At 35.0% G+C, this 16,656-nt stretch overlaps 1 protein-coding gene across 3 annotated transcripts in view; it reads left to right on the top strand.

Annotated features, from left to right (window-relative positions):
* The window catches only part of shtn1 (shootin 1), a 28,616-nt gene that overhangs the window by 10,861 nt on the left and 1,099 nt on the right, over positions 1-16,656 (top strand). The window contains exons 5-17 of one of the 3 annotated variants that reach the window (XM_052580489.1): positions 3,684-3,849; positions 4,626-4,723; positions 5,068-5,149; positions 6,452-6,546; positions 6,700-6,846; positions 7,744-7,897; positions 8,327-8,453; positions 8,573-8,658; positions 9,796-9,902; positions 10,436-10,480; positions 10,642-10,768; positions 10,874-11,007; positions 12,253-14,421. In XM_052580489.1, the coding sequence (XP_052436449.1) occupies positions 3,684-3,849; positions 4,626-4,723; positions 5,068-5,149; positions 6,452-6,546; positions 6,700-6,846; positions 7,744-7,897; positions 8,327-8,453; positions 8,573-8,658; positions 9,796-9,902; positions 10,436-10,480; positions 10,642-10,768; positions 10,874-10,995 (1,356 nt within the window). In that variant the 3' untranslated portion in view covers positions 10,996-11,007; positions 12,253-14,421. Of the gene's footprint in view, positions 1-3,683; positions 3,850-4,625; positions 4,724-5,067; positions 5,150-6,451; positions 6,547-6,699; positions 6,847-7,743; positions 7,898-8,326; positions 8,454-8,572; positions 8,659-9,795; positions 9,903-10,435; positions 10,481-10,641; positions 10,769-10,873; positions 11,008-12,252; positions 14,422-16,656 lie in introns of those variants that run through there. The other 2 variants (XM_052580488.1, XM_052580490.1) reach the window with 2 other exon arrangements.

Genomic DNA, 16,656 nt, shown 5'->3' on the forward strand with positions numbered 1-16,656 from the left:
CTTTGTTCTGTTTCATTTGATTCTCCTTTGTTCTGCTCTGACCAGTTTGATTCTTCTTTATGTTCTTATTTCTTTGATTTTTTTTTTTCTCTTCTGCTCTCCTTCATTTGATTTTCCTTTGTTGTAGTCTGATTCATTTGATTCTGTTCTTCATTTGATACTGTTTCTTTTGACTCTGTTCTTATCGGTTTAATTTGTTGTTTTTTTACTGTGTTCTGTTCTGTTCTGATTCAGCTCCAGTGGGCGTTCAGTTCTGCTCTACTCTTCTCAGAAACAATACTTCCAGAATCATACACCTGTGTTTTTGCTTATGCTTTCACAGTAAATTGATTGGGATCCATCATGCCTCTACCATTCCAACCAACCTTCCATCCATTTATTTCCTCCTCCTTCCTGAGCAAAGTACACACAATTGTTCTTCATATGGGCAGTCAGTCCATTAAGTTCATGTTGGAGTTGGTAGACTATCTCCCTGCCGTATACCTGCTTCTTGGTGTTGACTGCCAGCTCACGTCACTGGACCCACTCTTTACAGAAGTATTCAATTTGCCATCAGTCCCAGCTTAGCACATTGTTTAGTTGGGTTTCAGTTCCACCGTTCAGACTCAGTCGGGTCTGAAAAGTGAAGTGGCATCTACACTGAGCGCTCAGCAGGTAAATGGATCTCTAAAAGCCCAGGTGTGAGGCAAATTAGCAGGAATGATTACCAGCTCATTGCCGTCTCTCTGATGGATGAATCAACTTTCTTCTGCTGTCTGTCGGTGATGAGCGCTGATCACCACACACAGAGAGAGAAATGAGAGAACAGTACCAATTATATGAAAGGAATAAAGACACAGATAAAAGAGATAAAGACCAGGAGAAAATAGTCTTTAGATTGAAAAAGGACACCTGTTGTCCTGCATTTTAGAAGCAGGGTAGCTGCCATTTGAAGTCTTTTTGCATCCAAAAAAAGAAGGCATTTCACTGTGCAAATGAAAACTGACATTTATTTTTTTATACTTGACAAAATAGACTAAGGTGAAAAAACCCTACTGGCTTTCTGTTATTTAGCGTGGATGACAGGATTTCATTCCTTCCTTTTCTTGAGAATCGCTTGTGAGATTTCTCTTGAGGTATAGCTAAAAAAAATTTCCTTGAAGTATGTGAAGCCATCACAGATGTTTCTGAGAGCTGCAGTTGAGGAAGACCACAGAGCATGTCATTTGTATGGAGGAAATAGACCTGCAGCTGGGCCGTTTTGTGCCTCGGCATTATGTGTTGGATAAAAGCTCGATTTAACCAATCAATGGTTCCCTGACATCCTTAAATGCACAGCCCAGCTTGTTCTGTGTTCGCCGGTGGCCACGGTGCATGAAAACCAGTGCAGATCCCCTTTGTCCTGGCTGCTCTGTGAACACCTCCACACCGAGCCCCTCACTTGCGACTAACAGCAGGAGAGTCCTGTAGGATTCAGCCTCCACAGGTTTACTCATCTTCCATCTTTCAAGACACATGACTGTTTGAGGATGCAGTTTTGTTTGTCACTAATTGCTCTTTCAGCACAGCAGATTCCTCTCAAATATCTAATCTGTTTTAATGCAGAAAACACTTTGCATTGCATAGATCTCTGAATTCCAAATTTCTTAAAAAATTATATCATTCAAAAGTTTTTTTTAATGTTTTTGAGAAGTCTTATATGCTTACCAAAACTGCATTTATTTGATAAAAAATACAGAAGTATTATTTTTACAATTCAAAATAATTATTTTATGTCAAATATTTTGTAATGGCCTTTGAGGGCAAAGCAGAATTTTCAGTCGTTTGTACCTCGGTCTCACATGATCCTTCAGAAATCATTCTACTATGCTGATTTAACGTTAATCTTTTAAAACATTCATTAGCAATCATTAGCATATATCAGACTGAATGTTCATTTTGATACTGTACATTATAATTGGCCTAAATTGGCTAACTTGTAAAAAAAAAAAAAAAAGATTTTAGTTTGTAGTGTTTTTATTTTTATTTAAAACTGTATTCAAATTTAATCCTGGCTATTTGTATGCCATAACATGAAAATAATTATCACATTATTGGTATTGACCAGATCTGTAATATTGGTGCATTGCTACGTTTATTTTATTTTTCTGGCTACTTACCCATTAAATAAGTAAATAACCAGACATGAAATTTTTATATTGCCTTGTTGCTATATTTATTTGAAATGTTTTTGCTAATATTTATAAAAAAAAAGTATGAAAGACTTTGACTTGATTTGCATCTCAGCCCGCAGGATACAAATCTTACCTCTTTTATTGAAAGTGTGAAAGATATGTTGTGAAAATTACAGCATTGGCTCATCCCAAATTTACATTTAAATTAGTCCAAAAATGTTGGTAGGTGTGATTGGAGGATGGCGAGTGGAATTGTCTCAAATAGTCTCTACATTTCAGCGGTATGATTTATTGTGTATGACGGCTGTAATTTTGTCTGCCAAAAGACCCCGAGGCAGACAGGAAACGAAGAGGGAAAAATCATAATCAATTTCTTAGACTCTGGAACAATTTGAATTAAAAAACAGTAATGGATGAGGGTTTACGGGTGGTGGCAGTCAAATCAAAGTGCAATCCAAACACATGACATTTTGTTTTGATGTGTGATCAGAGGAGATGAGGGGCCTGGCCACCTCGGGACGCACGTCTGATTTCTGCCAGTGTGTAATTTCACTGCTACGCTCTCATCAATGCCGGATGATTATCGCAGAGCGAGCGTGTATGCGTGTGTGTCTGCGTGTTTATCCCCATATTATGTGTTGTTGATTGCATTTTTAAAAGATGCATTCAGCAGGAAGGACGGCATCAGGAAATGGATTCACGTGCTGTGTGTCCTCACTTGGATGTCATTAATAAAGGCTCGTTAAAGAGGGGCATTTTATCCCTGCCTCTCGCTCTTTTTCTCTCTCGGACTGGAATGTCATCCGGTACTAATTTACATACCTCCACCCCCATTGGCTCTCTGAGTTTCCATTAAGTGGCCTCCCTAATTGAAGTGTGAATGACCAGACTTAAATTACTTTAATTGGGTGTTCAAAAAGGTAAAATTTCTCGGATGCAGGTATGTGCATGTGGCAAGGGAGGGGGTCCGTGGCGGCGCCTGATAGAATGCTGTAATTATTTATGAAAACAGAAGTGTCTGCTGCTGCTGCTCCTGCATACGTGTAATGAAATGTCTATTATTTTGCCCTTGATTATTGCTCTTTTCAAGAGTGTTCGTGCTGTGTGTGTTTGGCTGTGTGATTGAGGGGAATTGCATGGGCACCCGCTGGGGTTCCAGTGGGCCGGTCTGTCTACATGCTGCTGATTTGATTTCTCATATCTTTTTGCTCTGTGGCAAACACTGAAAATTACCGGCTTGGGTTTTATATCATTTGTGGTGTTACCGGTGTCATTTTGATTTCTGATTATTCCTATAAATGTGACGACATTGGCCTCACTAGTTTAAAGTTTTTTTTTGCACTGTAAGTAAACACTGGATTTTCGTTCTCGTCACGAGCTAAGAGAATTCATGTTTTGATAGTGTAGCTCAATTGGTACTGTGTGATGCCAGCAGCACTCAGATCACGAGTTGAAATGTATACATCAAATGCTCTATGCTGCTTTGGATAAAATATCTTTCAAATACACATATGTATATCTTTCTTTCAGTTGAACAGACAGAACCGTTCTCTGAAGAGGAAGAGTATGCTCTTTATGTCCCGCCTTGGTGCTGATGTCGTCGCTGAGATCAGTCTGGATGATGAGGATGATGAAGATCCACAGGAGGAGGGGTCAGGTGTCTGTAGCTCCTCCCACTGTCAGATTGTCATTACAGGTGGGTCAGTGCACTGTCCCACAATGTATTGCTTAATAAAATATTTTTATTACTTTATACTTTTGGCATCTACATAGGTGGCAAAAAAGGTGAAGTGTATAATTACTATGACACAGACAGCAAAAGAATTGCATGTTTTTTGTTTAAGCAGATTGACTGGTCCTTTTATTATAACATAGGCTTTGGCATTAAATTGAGTCTTGACTACCTGTTTAGTCAAACAATGTTTAACAAACTTGTGAAAGCAGTCATTATTTATTAGTACAGAAATTAGACACCTTGGCCATTAAGTGGCTAGTTTTTGAGGCTATTAGAATTTATCCAAAAATTAAAATTTAGTTATGTACTCATTCTCAGTGGGGGGGGGGTTTTCTGTGAAACATTATTTACATTTTTTACAGGCTTTAAATTTTTTATATTATGTTATTATTAATAAATTATTTATTTATGTGTTTTAAGTATAAAATGCAACTATATATATATATATATATATATATATATATATATATATATATATAGAAACAGCAGTTATAAGTTTAAAGTGACCACAGGCTTTTTTCAAGGCTTTCAAGCTTTGAAAAACCATTGTAAAAGTAGTCCATGCAACACATGCTTTATTTCAAAGTCTTGGGATACAATGAGTAATTTTGCCCTCCACGGCAGTTCTCAATTCATGATGTTTGGTTACAATACACTTGAGTAAATGGACTGACTTACCTGGTTAAATTTAAATCAAATGGTTTATTACTAATGCTTTTCTTGTTTGTTTATGGTAGAGCTGAGGGATAAATTAGAGGTGATCCTGGCTGAGAAGAAGCAGATTGCAATCGATCTGGAGATGACAAGAGAGCAGCTCTGCCAAACTAGACAGGAAGTATGTGAGAAAAGCATTTAATCTTGGGTTTTACTGCATTAACTTACTACTCAGCTTTAAGAGAGATCGACCATGCATCATTTTAAAAAAGGTCTACAATATACATTCAAAATGTAATTTTTTCCTAATGGAAAAGTAAAAATCATGATAACGAATTTGTTGTGATCCACCTCCTTAATGTCTTTAATGTTAACCTTTGCCATGTTTCACAGTGGCTTTGACTCAGAATTATGACGGCCAAATAGAAAAGAAGGGTCTGTCTTTGTGTTGTCATGTTCGATGTTTCAACTGAACCCGTTAGATAACTAAATAAATGAAGCTCTCACTCTCCCTTTCTTCCTAAGCTACTGAAAGAGAAGCATGATAATACTGTTTTAATAGCTGAAACATTCCAACAAAAGAAGCTCTTGGGAAAATACAACAGAGGTCAGTTTTGCTTATACTGTATCCCATTACCTCAGCCTCTTTCACTCTCTCTCTCTACTGCTTTCCAGTCCGATCATTCATTGATCCTAACACACTCTGGTACATCTTCATTATTACAATAACAATAAGTCATACAGTATTTTTATGTAAATCTGAGTGATTCGTGACACCTGCTTAATTCTAGACTTATAATGCAAATATCACAAAAATCATAATGCATGATTTTCTTTTTACAAATATTTTATCTGTTTGTGCGTGTTTTGAGTTGTTAAGTCATTTGATGCATGAATCAAATTAAATGAATAAAAAATAATCTTATCACTTTAAATAAAGAATTATATTTTTGGTCTTCTTTTGTTAATAATGATCTGAGAGAGTTGCACACTGTTGCATACAAAAGAAGATTATAGAATCTTATAGAAGATTATAGTCATTCACTGCCTTTCAAATGTTTGGAGGAATATATACATATATACATATTTTTTAAGAAGTTACTACTTTTATTCAGCAAGAATGAATTAAATTGATCAAAAGTAAAAGTAAAGACATTTATAAGCTTACAAAAGATTTCTATTTGAAATAAATGTTGTTCTTTTGAACTTTCTATTTAAATTATATTTGTGTATCATTTCCACAAAAGTGTTAAGCAGCACAATATTGATAATAATAATGAATTTCAACCAGACATTGAAAACAACCAAATCAGCATATTAAAATGAATTCCGAAGGACCATGTGACACTGGGGTTAATGGATGCTGAAAATTCTGCTTTCCTGTAAAAGGAATAATATATGTTTTAGAATAAATTAAAATGTTAAGTTTTTAGAATTGTAATAATATTTTAAAATATTGCTGGTTTTACAATCAAATAAATACAGCCTGTTTGGGTATAAGAGTTTTCTTTCAAAAAAAATATAAAAAAATAACAACCCCAAACTTTTGAGCAATGATTTCAATAAAAAACATAGAGAGGTCAGTACAAAAGTAGATTTATGGATGAGGACCAAAGGTCATCTTCAGACACTATTGTCTTCTGCTTAATAGCCTCCATAGAGGAGTTTCCATAACTGATTCAGCTATTTTCCCGTTTATCACTATGAAGGTGCTTTGATACAAATCTGTATTGTATAAAGCACTTTAGAAATAAAAGTAACTTAACTTGACCATGCTGATTTAAATGGCACATTGCACCCTAAAATGCCTTTTAAATGTCTATTCCCTGTAGTTGATGTCATCAGAAGAATATAAATTATACCTTAGACAAGATATATATAGAAAACTTACCTGTATGTGTGTTTGTAGTTTCTCAGTATGCTCTAGATGAGTTTGAGGCCTTGCAGGATGATCTAAAGCTTGAGAGGGACCTGCGATCTGAAGCAGAGAAGTTTGCACATGAGGTGAAAGATCAGTCTGATTTGATTTCATAATTACTTTATTGAAATGTATACGACATGCTAGGAGCTCTGAATATTTATAAATTCCTGGAATATGTTAATTAAGCAATGTGTGCTTATCTCTCTATCTCTCTGTCTCTCTGTGGGTGAATGAAGATGCTAGTAGAGCAGAAGAAGCTGAAAAGACAAAGCCAGATGTTGATCCAAAGTGTGTCTTCAACAGAAGCTCTGCAGAAAGCTCTGGCAGAGATCAACACACTGACACACACTTTAGAGACACAGAGACTGGAGCATCAGCAGCAGGTAATAAACACACGCACATACACACATTAAGGTGGGTAGACCCAATGTCATTTAAAATAATAACAAACAAACCAAACAAAAAAATCAACCATACAAACTCCTCCTAGTGTCACACCAAAACTCACACATGCTGTTCATTATGTGCCTTTCTAAAAGGAGAAGGAATGAGCGGTATTCTGCATTTAAACAATCATTAAAGGATCAAGGAAAATGTTGGAGGCGACGTGACTCACTTACTTCATGGTAGTATTTGTCTGCCATCACTATAGAATTTAGTCAGAGTATATGACATATTTAATATGATAAGAACAATAATGAGGCTGTGAGTAATGGAAGTACAGTCACTAATCACCTTAAAGAGATGGTTCACCCAAAAAAGTCATAATTTTGTCACACTCATGTTGTTCCATTTGAAAGGCGAGACATTTCTCTAGCATTGAACTCATAAAGAGATGTAACATTTTTATGTAGAGGGCAGGATTTTCTTTAGTTAACTAAAACAACAACTAAAACAATCCGTTGCTTGAAATTAAACAAACCTTAACTGAAATCATTTGAAATTGTGTGTGTGTGTGTTTATATATATATAACTTATTTTATTTCACCAAGTTAAATAATAATAAAAACTTGAACACAACAGAATTATCAAAACTTTATCTAAAGTTGAAATAAAAACTGAAAATATATTAAGAAACACTATAATAGACTATAATATATAATAAAAAGCTGATTGAGTGTCCTCGCTGCTATTTTCTATTTAGTGAAAGTTGAAGGAGACTTGGTCACCATTTCATTTGTTGGCATGATGGCAGAGTATTTATTATATAAGTGAACTATACCTTAAGTTCAAAGATCACATTCTGTTTTTTCAACCCATGTTTTGTTGGTGGATTCCAGGTGAAGGCTCTTGAAGAGCAGATATGTGGCAGTGAATTAAAGAAGCAGCTGTCAGCGTTACAGAGACAGACCGAACTGCTGGATGAGGAGAGGAAAGAGTGGCAGCACAAACACACTAAAGCTGAAACTGAGGCTAAAGACCTCAGATTCACAGGTACCACATTAGGGGGCAGTTTTTAGATAAAAAAAAAAGTACTCTGTTATGCTCACCATTCGATAAATTATAAAAAATCAGTAATACTGTGAAATGTTTTTAATGTTTAAAATACTGTTTTCTATTTTAATATATTTAAAAATGTCATTTATTTGTGTGATGCGAAGCTGAATTTTCTTTAGTGTCACATGATCCTTCAGAAATCATTCTAATGTGCTGATTTGATATACATGTTTTTTTTCAGGATTTCTTCATATTTCAAAAGAAAAGTATTTTATTTGAAATAGAAAAGTTTTGTCACCTTAATAAATGTATTTGTCACTTTTTAGCAATGTAATGCATCTTTGCTAAATAAAAGTATTTAATTTCTCTCCAAACTTTTGAACAACACTCTAAATAACCCAGTGTTTATATCTCTGTCCTTTGCAGTGGAGGAACTGAAAAAGAAGCTCCAGCAGGTCTCCAATCCACCACCAGGTGCCCCAGGACCCCCTCCTCCACCCCCGCCCCCACCTCCTCCACCTCCACCCCCTGCCCCCTCAAGCAACCCACTCAGGTGAGTGTCTGTTTGAGATGAAAACTGCAGTCAGTTGGCTGTTTCAATGACACATTTCTTGTTGAAATGGGACATTTTGCTTTAGTTTAATTTTTTTCTTTTGTCTTTATCTCTTTTAGCTCATTACTCTCTATGCTTCGTAAGAAAAAAGACGTGAGCACTGAAATTGTATTAGTGGAGAAGGACACCTCTGAGAAAGACCCAGGTACAGAGCAAAGAGCCATCAGAGTTCACATCTATAAACCTGCGCGGCTTAAAAGTTTTGCTTTATAATAATTAACAAATGCAAAGATTACATAGATTGATCATTTAAAAGCACAGTAATCAGCGATGGCGGATGGTTCAAGGTTTTTTTTTTAATTCGTGTCATTAGCAGGGCTGCCCTGTAGTTTTGTTCGCCGCCGAGCCACATGAAAGATTTCAGACGTTTGTGTTGACCTTTTTGAGCAGTGTTGAATTTCAATTAGAAATCTGCAGTGCATTCCGTCAGATGGAATGTAATTAATGTACACCGTTTTACATAAAGTAAACTCCTGTTCATCACAGCAAAATGTGAAATGAAAGACTTGGGTCAAGTTCAAGTTTCTTCTTAGCCGTTTCTTTCAGCCTTACACTAAAAAACAAGATGGGATTCTTCAGTTATATGCATGATGTTCAGGTTTATAGAAACTGACTGGTGAACTTTAGCCTTCCTTTTATAACTAGGGCTTGATTTTCTTTTTCACTGGGTTTGAATATTTTCAAGTAATGGTGATCTTTCCAATGTATTGACTAAAATTCTTTCACATCCTATAACAAGTATAAGTGCAGGCCAAAGCTTAGATACTTTTGTTGAATAATTGCAGAGTTTCTTTCAGGTGTTCTTTTTAATACTGAACAGCATTTTTATGATCTCATATGAATAGAAGGTTGTTATTGGACAATACTCTAGCTCTGAAACGTAATGCCAATTTAGTGCCTTTGAAAAAGAGAATGTTTTTAGATAGATTTTTATCATGTCAGAAAAACATCAGACTGGTAAGCAGATAATATTCACATTTTTTGTTACAGTTAATGACAGAATGACTAAAAGTGTTTGCCAAGGCCGCTAAACAAAGACAAACATCACATATCAACTTTCTTTTGATTTTTTTTAATGATATTTGTGCATGCCAGCTCAAATAGAAACCCTCACAGTTCTGTTTAGTGGTGTCAGTATGTCTGATATTATTCAGTGTCTGAAATGACTGCTAATGAAAAGCAGCAGATGTTTATCTACATCTGTGTTGATCTGTTTAAATGTCCTTTGATAGAAATCCCATTTGATGGTCTGTGTGTGTGTGTGTGTGTGTGTGTCTGACAGAGAAGGACACCAGACAGCAAGCTGTGGATGAGATGATGCAGCGCATCAAAAAAGGAGTTCAATTACGACGTGTTTCCCAGAGAACCAACAAAGCAAGACCGGGACCGGTACACATTTCATACAAACACACACACACACAAAACACTAACTTTCTTTTATTCCATTAATCAGTGTCATTAAATGAAATTACTTACAATATGCCGATAAAGTATTTAGCAAGGATGCATTAAAGAGATCAAGTGACAGTAAAGTCTTTCTATTTTAAATAAATGCAGTTTTTTTTTTAACTTTTGAAATCATGTTAAAAAGTAGTAAGATTTCCACATAAATACTAGCAGCACAACTGATTTTTAACATTGAAATGAACATTAACAAGAAATGTTGATGCGTTTTGACCTATATTACAGCAGCGTCAATCTGTTAGGTGTCATTCAAACTGATGAGGCGGGTCAAAAACAGGACAGAAAATTAGCATATTGCTTCTAAATTCTGTTTTTTTTATATGTAAAATCTTGATCATCAGAGAACAGTGAAAAATTATAAGAGAGGCAGTTCATAACCCCTTAATATATACATTCACTTAAAAATAATAACACTCACTTACATAGTCTGCTTAATTGTTTCTCTGGTCTTCCTGCAGAAAGAAGAGACAAATTCTGCCATACAGGAACTTCATGGAATCCTGGTTAGGATTCATTTGTTTATTTTAATTGTATTTATAATATATATATTTTATATTTATATTTTATATATATATATAACAATTATATATAACATATTGCAGTAGAACTCAAATTAGTTTGAAACTAGTTGTTGGTTGGTATAGTAACAGAATCTTTATGTTAGAACTCCGTCAAGCGTCCCGGTCCCTCCTCCTCGCCTGGGACACACCCTCCATCACCATCACAGAAGTCTGAGCTGGAGAAAGCCCTGGAGAGACGAAGGGGAGCGCTGAAGGCTGCAAAGAATAACAGTCAGTCAAACACACACACACACACACACACACACACACTTCAGCGCATTTTCTCTGTCTCTTGAGCCAGGTCATCCATTTAACTTTTCAACCCTTCCCCTCCAGCGAATTTCAGTACTGCCCTGGATCTGCCTCAGAATAAGCAAACCCAGTCAGAACCAGGCCAGAACACAAGGGATCAGGTTCAACACCCACTGCAAGACAACAATCACCTTATGCCTTCATAGGAGCTGTAGGTTGTGAGTATCTGCTCTTTTATGTAGAGCCATGTATTTACACACCAAAAGAACATTTCTTCCTGCACCAGTATAGTTCATCTAAACTAACCAAACACATGTGACTAAATTAGGGACAGTTTTTTTTTTTGTATTTTACATTTAATACTTGAAAAAGTTCAGCCATAAATGTGACTTAACAGCGTCAAGCATATGTTATTTTTTTATATGCTCACTTTGAGCTATTTTTTTTGGCTGGGTCAAAGAGTTTTTTCCAATTGTAAGTTATTTTTCTCTTTTGTTTGGTTCAAAGAGTGTCTATATAAAATGTCTGTATCCATAACAAAATATTTTTCTATTATCTATAAATCACTGTTTTAGCCTAAACTATATCTTTTAATTAAATATAGATAAAAAAATGTTGACTTACAATGTTAAGAAGCACAACCATTTTCTAATTTATAATAATAATTTTAAAAAAATTCTTTAGCATCTCCTTTTTTTTGAATGAAAAAGAATGTTTATTTTGTACGGTAGTGTAAATGCCACTTATACAAGAAACTGTCAGTATGAAAGAAGTAATTGCAAGAAATCTCAGATATTATGGTGACAACTATTATATTTTAGCCAATTTGAGCATACTTTGGGATAAAGTCTGAGATTGTAGGATAACTCCAATATTCCTCGCAAACCAAATTATCTAAACTTTCAGTCCACAAACATTTTATAGCTTTAGACTATTATAGCATGTCAACAAGACAAGTCTGTTTTGATTCCTTTTTGGAAATTTGAGAAAAACAAAAAGTAGATACTTGAAGTACTCAAAGTCTCCAGAGCTGTAAGTAACCACTAAAAAAATAACTTCTGTTTGGAACAAACATATTAGTCACACGGTATTAACTTGAGAACATTTAAACATCTATAAGTGGGAAAATGTTTTAGATTTTCTTGGCTTTGAGGGACTTTGAATATCTGTGAGTGTTTAATAGTAGTGAAACTACATCCCCTCCGTCCTGCTGTCTGCTTTGTCTGGACCGTCCTCACTGAACAAAGTCATTGACACATGCTTTGTCTGTGTGAGAAGCCTTTCTAGAGGGGCGTTGGTGACTAGCCTTGAACATGTGCCAACTTAGTGTGTTCTCAAATGGCTTTGGCTAAACTAGTATTAACCTTCTAACATCCCGCTCGGTAATTACAAGGCACTGATGTGAACTTATCCCCCTTTTAACAATCTTTTTACTGTTTCATGAACCTGGATATTCTTTTCAGGTTCAGCACTGGTCTTTCAAAGAATTGGCATTTTGACCAACATTACAGAAGAGAAGCAATTTTGGTTCATCAATCACACACGACTATTATTCCTGAGACAAATTTGTAAAATAACAGACAATGAATTGATGCTATTTGTACATTTATTGACTGAGCTGTAATGAAATGTGTTATTCTTTTTCAAATTGTTGACATGCCGACATGACAATAACATGCTACTGAATAGAATATATAAAGCAGTTTCGTTTAAGTGAAGCATTTTGAAAGCATGTATAGGCATGGGCCTGAGGTGGTTTCATTTATGGCAGCCCTGAAGGCACAATTGTGAGAGGCGGCTGATCTTTGTGACTCTCTAAATGCTTCATTAAAGGAGGTCAGACTTTCGTGTAGTGTTGTTATACAGTGGAATACTTTTCTTAACCCTTTTTCTGGAGCTGAGCACATCCTTGCTATTGTCATACTAACTTCCAGCAAAGACAAGATAATGTTTTTTTTTTTGAAGTGTCAAAGGAAGGAGCACATTTTGAAAGGTTCCTGACATTTATTTTCAGTTTGAAATGTGAAATTTAAAATGTTCATATAGTCAAATCATGATAACTATATATTTTTTCAAATAATATAAAATCTACTATTAAAGAAACCCGATAATGACATTTTAATGCACCTCAGAACTTTGACTGTAGAATAATATAAGGTAAGAATATTGTTTTTTGAAAGACATCTTTAATGCTCACCAATATAAATTTTTTCCTGATCAAAAATACATTAAAAAAAGTAATATTGTGTACTATTATAACAGTTTACTGTTTAAATAACTGTTTTCTATTTGAATATATTGTAAAATGTAATTTATTCCTGTTGGCAAAGCTGAATCTGCATCATTAGTCCAGTCTTCAGTGTCACATGATCCTACAGAAAGTTTTGTAGAAAACCGTGATTAATGTTTTTCAGGATTCTCTGTTCAAAAGAAAGTTCAAAAGAGCAGTATTTATTTGAAATAAAAATTACTGTCATATTTTGATCAATTTAATGAAGCCTATCTGATAAAATAATAATTTCTAAAAAAAATAAAATAATATTGTACTGCCCTCAAATTTTGGACAGTAGTATGCATAAAAATAAGGTTTTTCAAAAATGATTTAGGATGGGTTTAAAGTATTGGCTTTTGACTTGGTCTCAGTGATGAAGTGTTTTTTTTTTTGTCTGCTCATTGGAATTTTGGCTAAACTTCTTCTACGTTTCTTACCTTCTAATGTAAATTTGATGTCTGAAATTTTGTATCTTTCCCCATCCAGTCCACAGAGAAGCATTTAATTCTGTCTGAAATGCATACTAGATCAGATTTATACAATGGTGTGACGTTTGTCATGCCTCGTTACACAACAGGATTTCATTTCCTCCGGTGAGCTGCAGCTGCTGTGTTGTTGTTGTGCTGTGAAACAGGAGATGTGTGTGTCTGTGTTGAGGCTCAGTGACGCCTTTCCACTGCTTTCACACACTTAGGCACAATTTCCAGAGCGGCTTAGAGCTCTTCATGGGGTTAAATCTTCCCGGACACAAGATGAAACTTTATTCCCTCTCACCCTCTCTCCTATCTTCTCTTGTTTTTTTGTTTTTTTTTAAACACTGTTCCTCACCTGACCCTGGCCTGCAGCAGAGAATAGCACACACTGTACACTCCAATTCAAGGCTGTGTTTGAGAAGCGTTTTATAAATGTGATTGTATGGACTGTCATTGTGTTTTGTGAATGAAAGAGCTTTGTGGAATGTTGTTGTGCTGTTTGAGATGTAGCTTTGAATCTTTGGGGTCCTTTAAAAGCCGCAAGGATGTTTGTAATGTGTATCTGGTAAACAACGATATTAAAGTGGGTTCAACTTCTCTTGTGATCATATTTTGACACTGTTTTGTAGTAGACTAGATATATACTAAAGCCCATATAGCATGAGTCGATATCAGAGATATCAGAGATAAAGAAAAGTATTTTGTGTCACCGCCAATAGCCTCGTGAGCAGCGCACTGACCTATTGCTCCGTTGTACTATGGGCTTATGAGGACCTTTCCTGATCCTGCCCCTCTCTCTCTCCCACTTCCCACTAGAGCCAAAAATTAAAAAACAGAAAGCCTTTTTTTAAGCTATGTGTTTTCTATACATATTTTTTATAGGCCAAGTATTTTTTTCTTTCAGACAATTCCACTGGTACACTTTTTTTTTGTTTGTTTTAATTATATTTATTTAAATCTAATGTTAATGTGCTATTAAATAAAAACTTTCTGAAATTGTACATTAAATTGTAAAATATATTTGTTTTTTGTCTTATCAGGGTCCTATGAAAATATCATTGGACATTTTGGAAAATAATCCATTCAATGACTGACTAATAACCTTTTATTTGCCATCAAAGTGAAATTAGCTGTAAGCATCGGAGCCTGATAAAAATTCTAATTTAAAAGAAAAAGTCTCAGAAACATTTTTGCATCTGACGTCTCTATATAATGTATTTGTTTTTAAGCGGTTCCATTTGTTAACATAGGTTGACACGAATATACATAAAAAATCATTTTTATTAATATCAACATTTACTAAGACATTATTAAATTCAAAAGTTATATCTGGTAATATTGCTATTATTTGTATTATATTACCATAACGGACATTAACTAACAATGAACAGTTGTATTTATATAAATTAATGTTAACAAAGATCAATACACAAATGTACAAATGTAATGCTTGTTGTTGTTAAGCTAAACTTAGGGTTCAGACGTTCAGGACTATATGAGTTAGTGTTATCATGATGGACTACTGATTTCACAGTTGCCAATGCCTGTTTTTTTTTTTTTTAAGATTTTCTAAATGAAAATAATTCACTAGATATTAATATAGATAATATTGTTAATATTAGTGGTTTGTTAATGTATAAACTAACGTTAACTATTGGGACCTTATTGTAGAGTGTTACTTTTATTGTCATTATGATCATTTTTATTTTAGTACTTGTGTATGACCCTAAAACTAGATGTGGAAGAGATCACAAACTAGGATCATAAAGATTCTAGCATCTAGATCCCTTTAGAGTGAGGTTTCATCTCCAATCCCCAACAGCACTCAAAGCACAATCAATAATCGACACACATTTTTACGCGCTCTTCTGTCCGACATGTAGCATATTTTGTTTGTTGACATTTCCGGTTCGGCATCTGTTGAAGATGCGAGGTGTAAATGAGTAAATATCTTGCTCAATTGCAGTCTCTCTCATCTTCTGGTCTGCACGTTTTTCTTAATCGACGTACTATAAACATTCTGTCAATCTTGTAATCATACAACGCCATGCTGGGCTGTTGCTCTGTCTTACTTGTGTTTTTGTTTTTTTGGCTTTGTTTGACGAAACCATATTCAAGCAACACAAAACAACCTCTATTGACAGAACCACAATTTAGAGCCCTGCTTGTGTATATATGTGAGTGTAAAACGCTTAATTTAGCCTGTTTTGTTAGTCATTTTGTTTATTTTCCAAACAGAATGATTGCCTGGTGGGGAGCCACAGTAACTTGCAATGCTGGTCTCAAATTTGTCTTTCTCTCAGCGGATGCCCCCAGCACCCCCTCCGCTCCCGCCGTGTGCAAATAGCTATTTTTTTTTTTTTTTACAGATGTAACCCATTGTACGTTTACAAAATGCTGTCAGCTGAGGGCTGTGTTGTGCTCCCTAAAAAATGCAATGCTAGTAAATTCATGATTTCTATAATTCAATTAAGAGGTAAACAAGATAACGAACATGTTGTGAGTTGATTAGGAGCTGAATATGTCACATTCTTGTGGTCTGTAGTTTCGCAGCACAGCTGTGGGTTTGTGTTTTCTCTCACTTGTTAACACAAAACAGTCCATTCACACTCTTTCACACAAACACATAAACAGACACAAACACTTATATGAAGCGGACACTGCTGCCCTTTTGAACAGGCTGGATAATTGGCCCCATTCAGTCACTGTGTGTGTGTGTGTGTGTGTGTGTGTGTTTGTGTGTGTGTCAGTATCTGTTGTCTGTATATAGTGAGGAAAGGATGTGGAGAAGGAAGTGATGGGTTGTTTTATGCCTCTTCATCATTGAAGAATAGCTGTGATTTCTCTAAAAACCTGTCTTTGGGGTGGGGAGACAAAAGAAGGACGGAGTTCACTGAGTTTTTGGAAATTCCAGAGGCATTTTAGAATTTACAACAATAATAGTAAATATATAGTTTATATAGTAAATGTTATTAAAATCATAAATTATGTATTTAAATCTTAAAGTTTAATATTTCACAGGGTATATATAATGGTTTTTTTTTTTAAGAGAATTATATATATATAAAAATAGAATTCATATATGTGACCCTGAACCACAAAACTCATCATAAGTAGCATGG

This window comes from Carassius gibelio, chromosome B17, assembly GCF_023724105.1.
Source record: "Carassius gibelio isolate Cgi1373 ecotype wild population from Czech Republic chromosome B17, carGib1.2-hapl.c, whole genome shotgun sequence".
Taxonomy (NCBI): Eukaryota; Metazoa; Chordata; class Actinopteri; order Cypriniformes; family Cyprinidae; genus Carassius; species Carassius gibelio.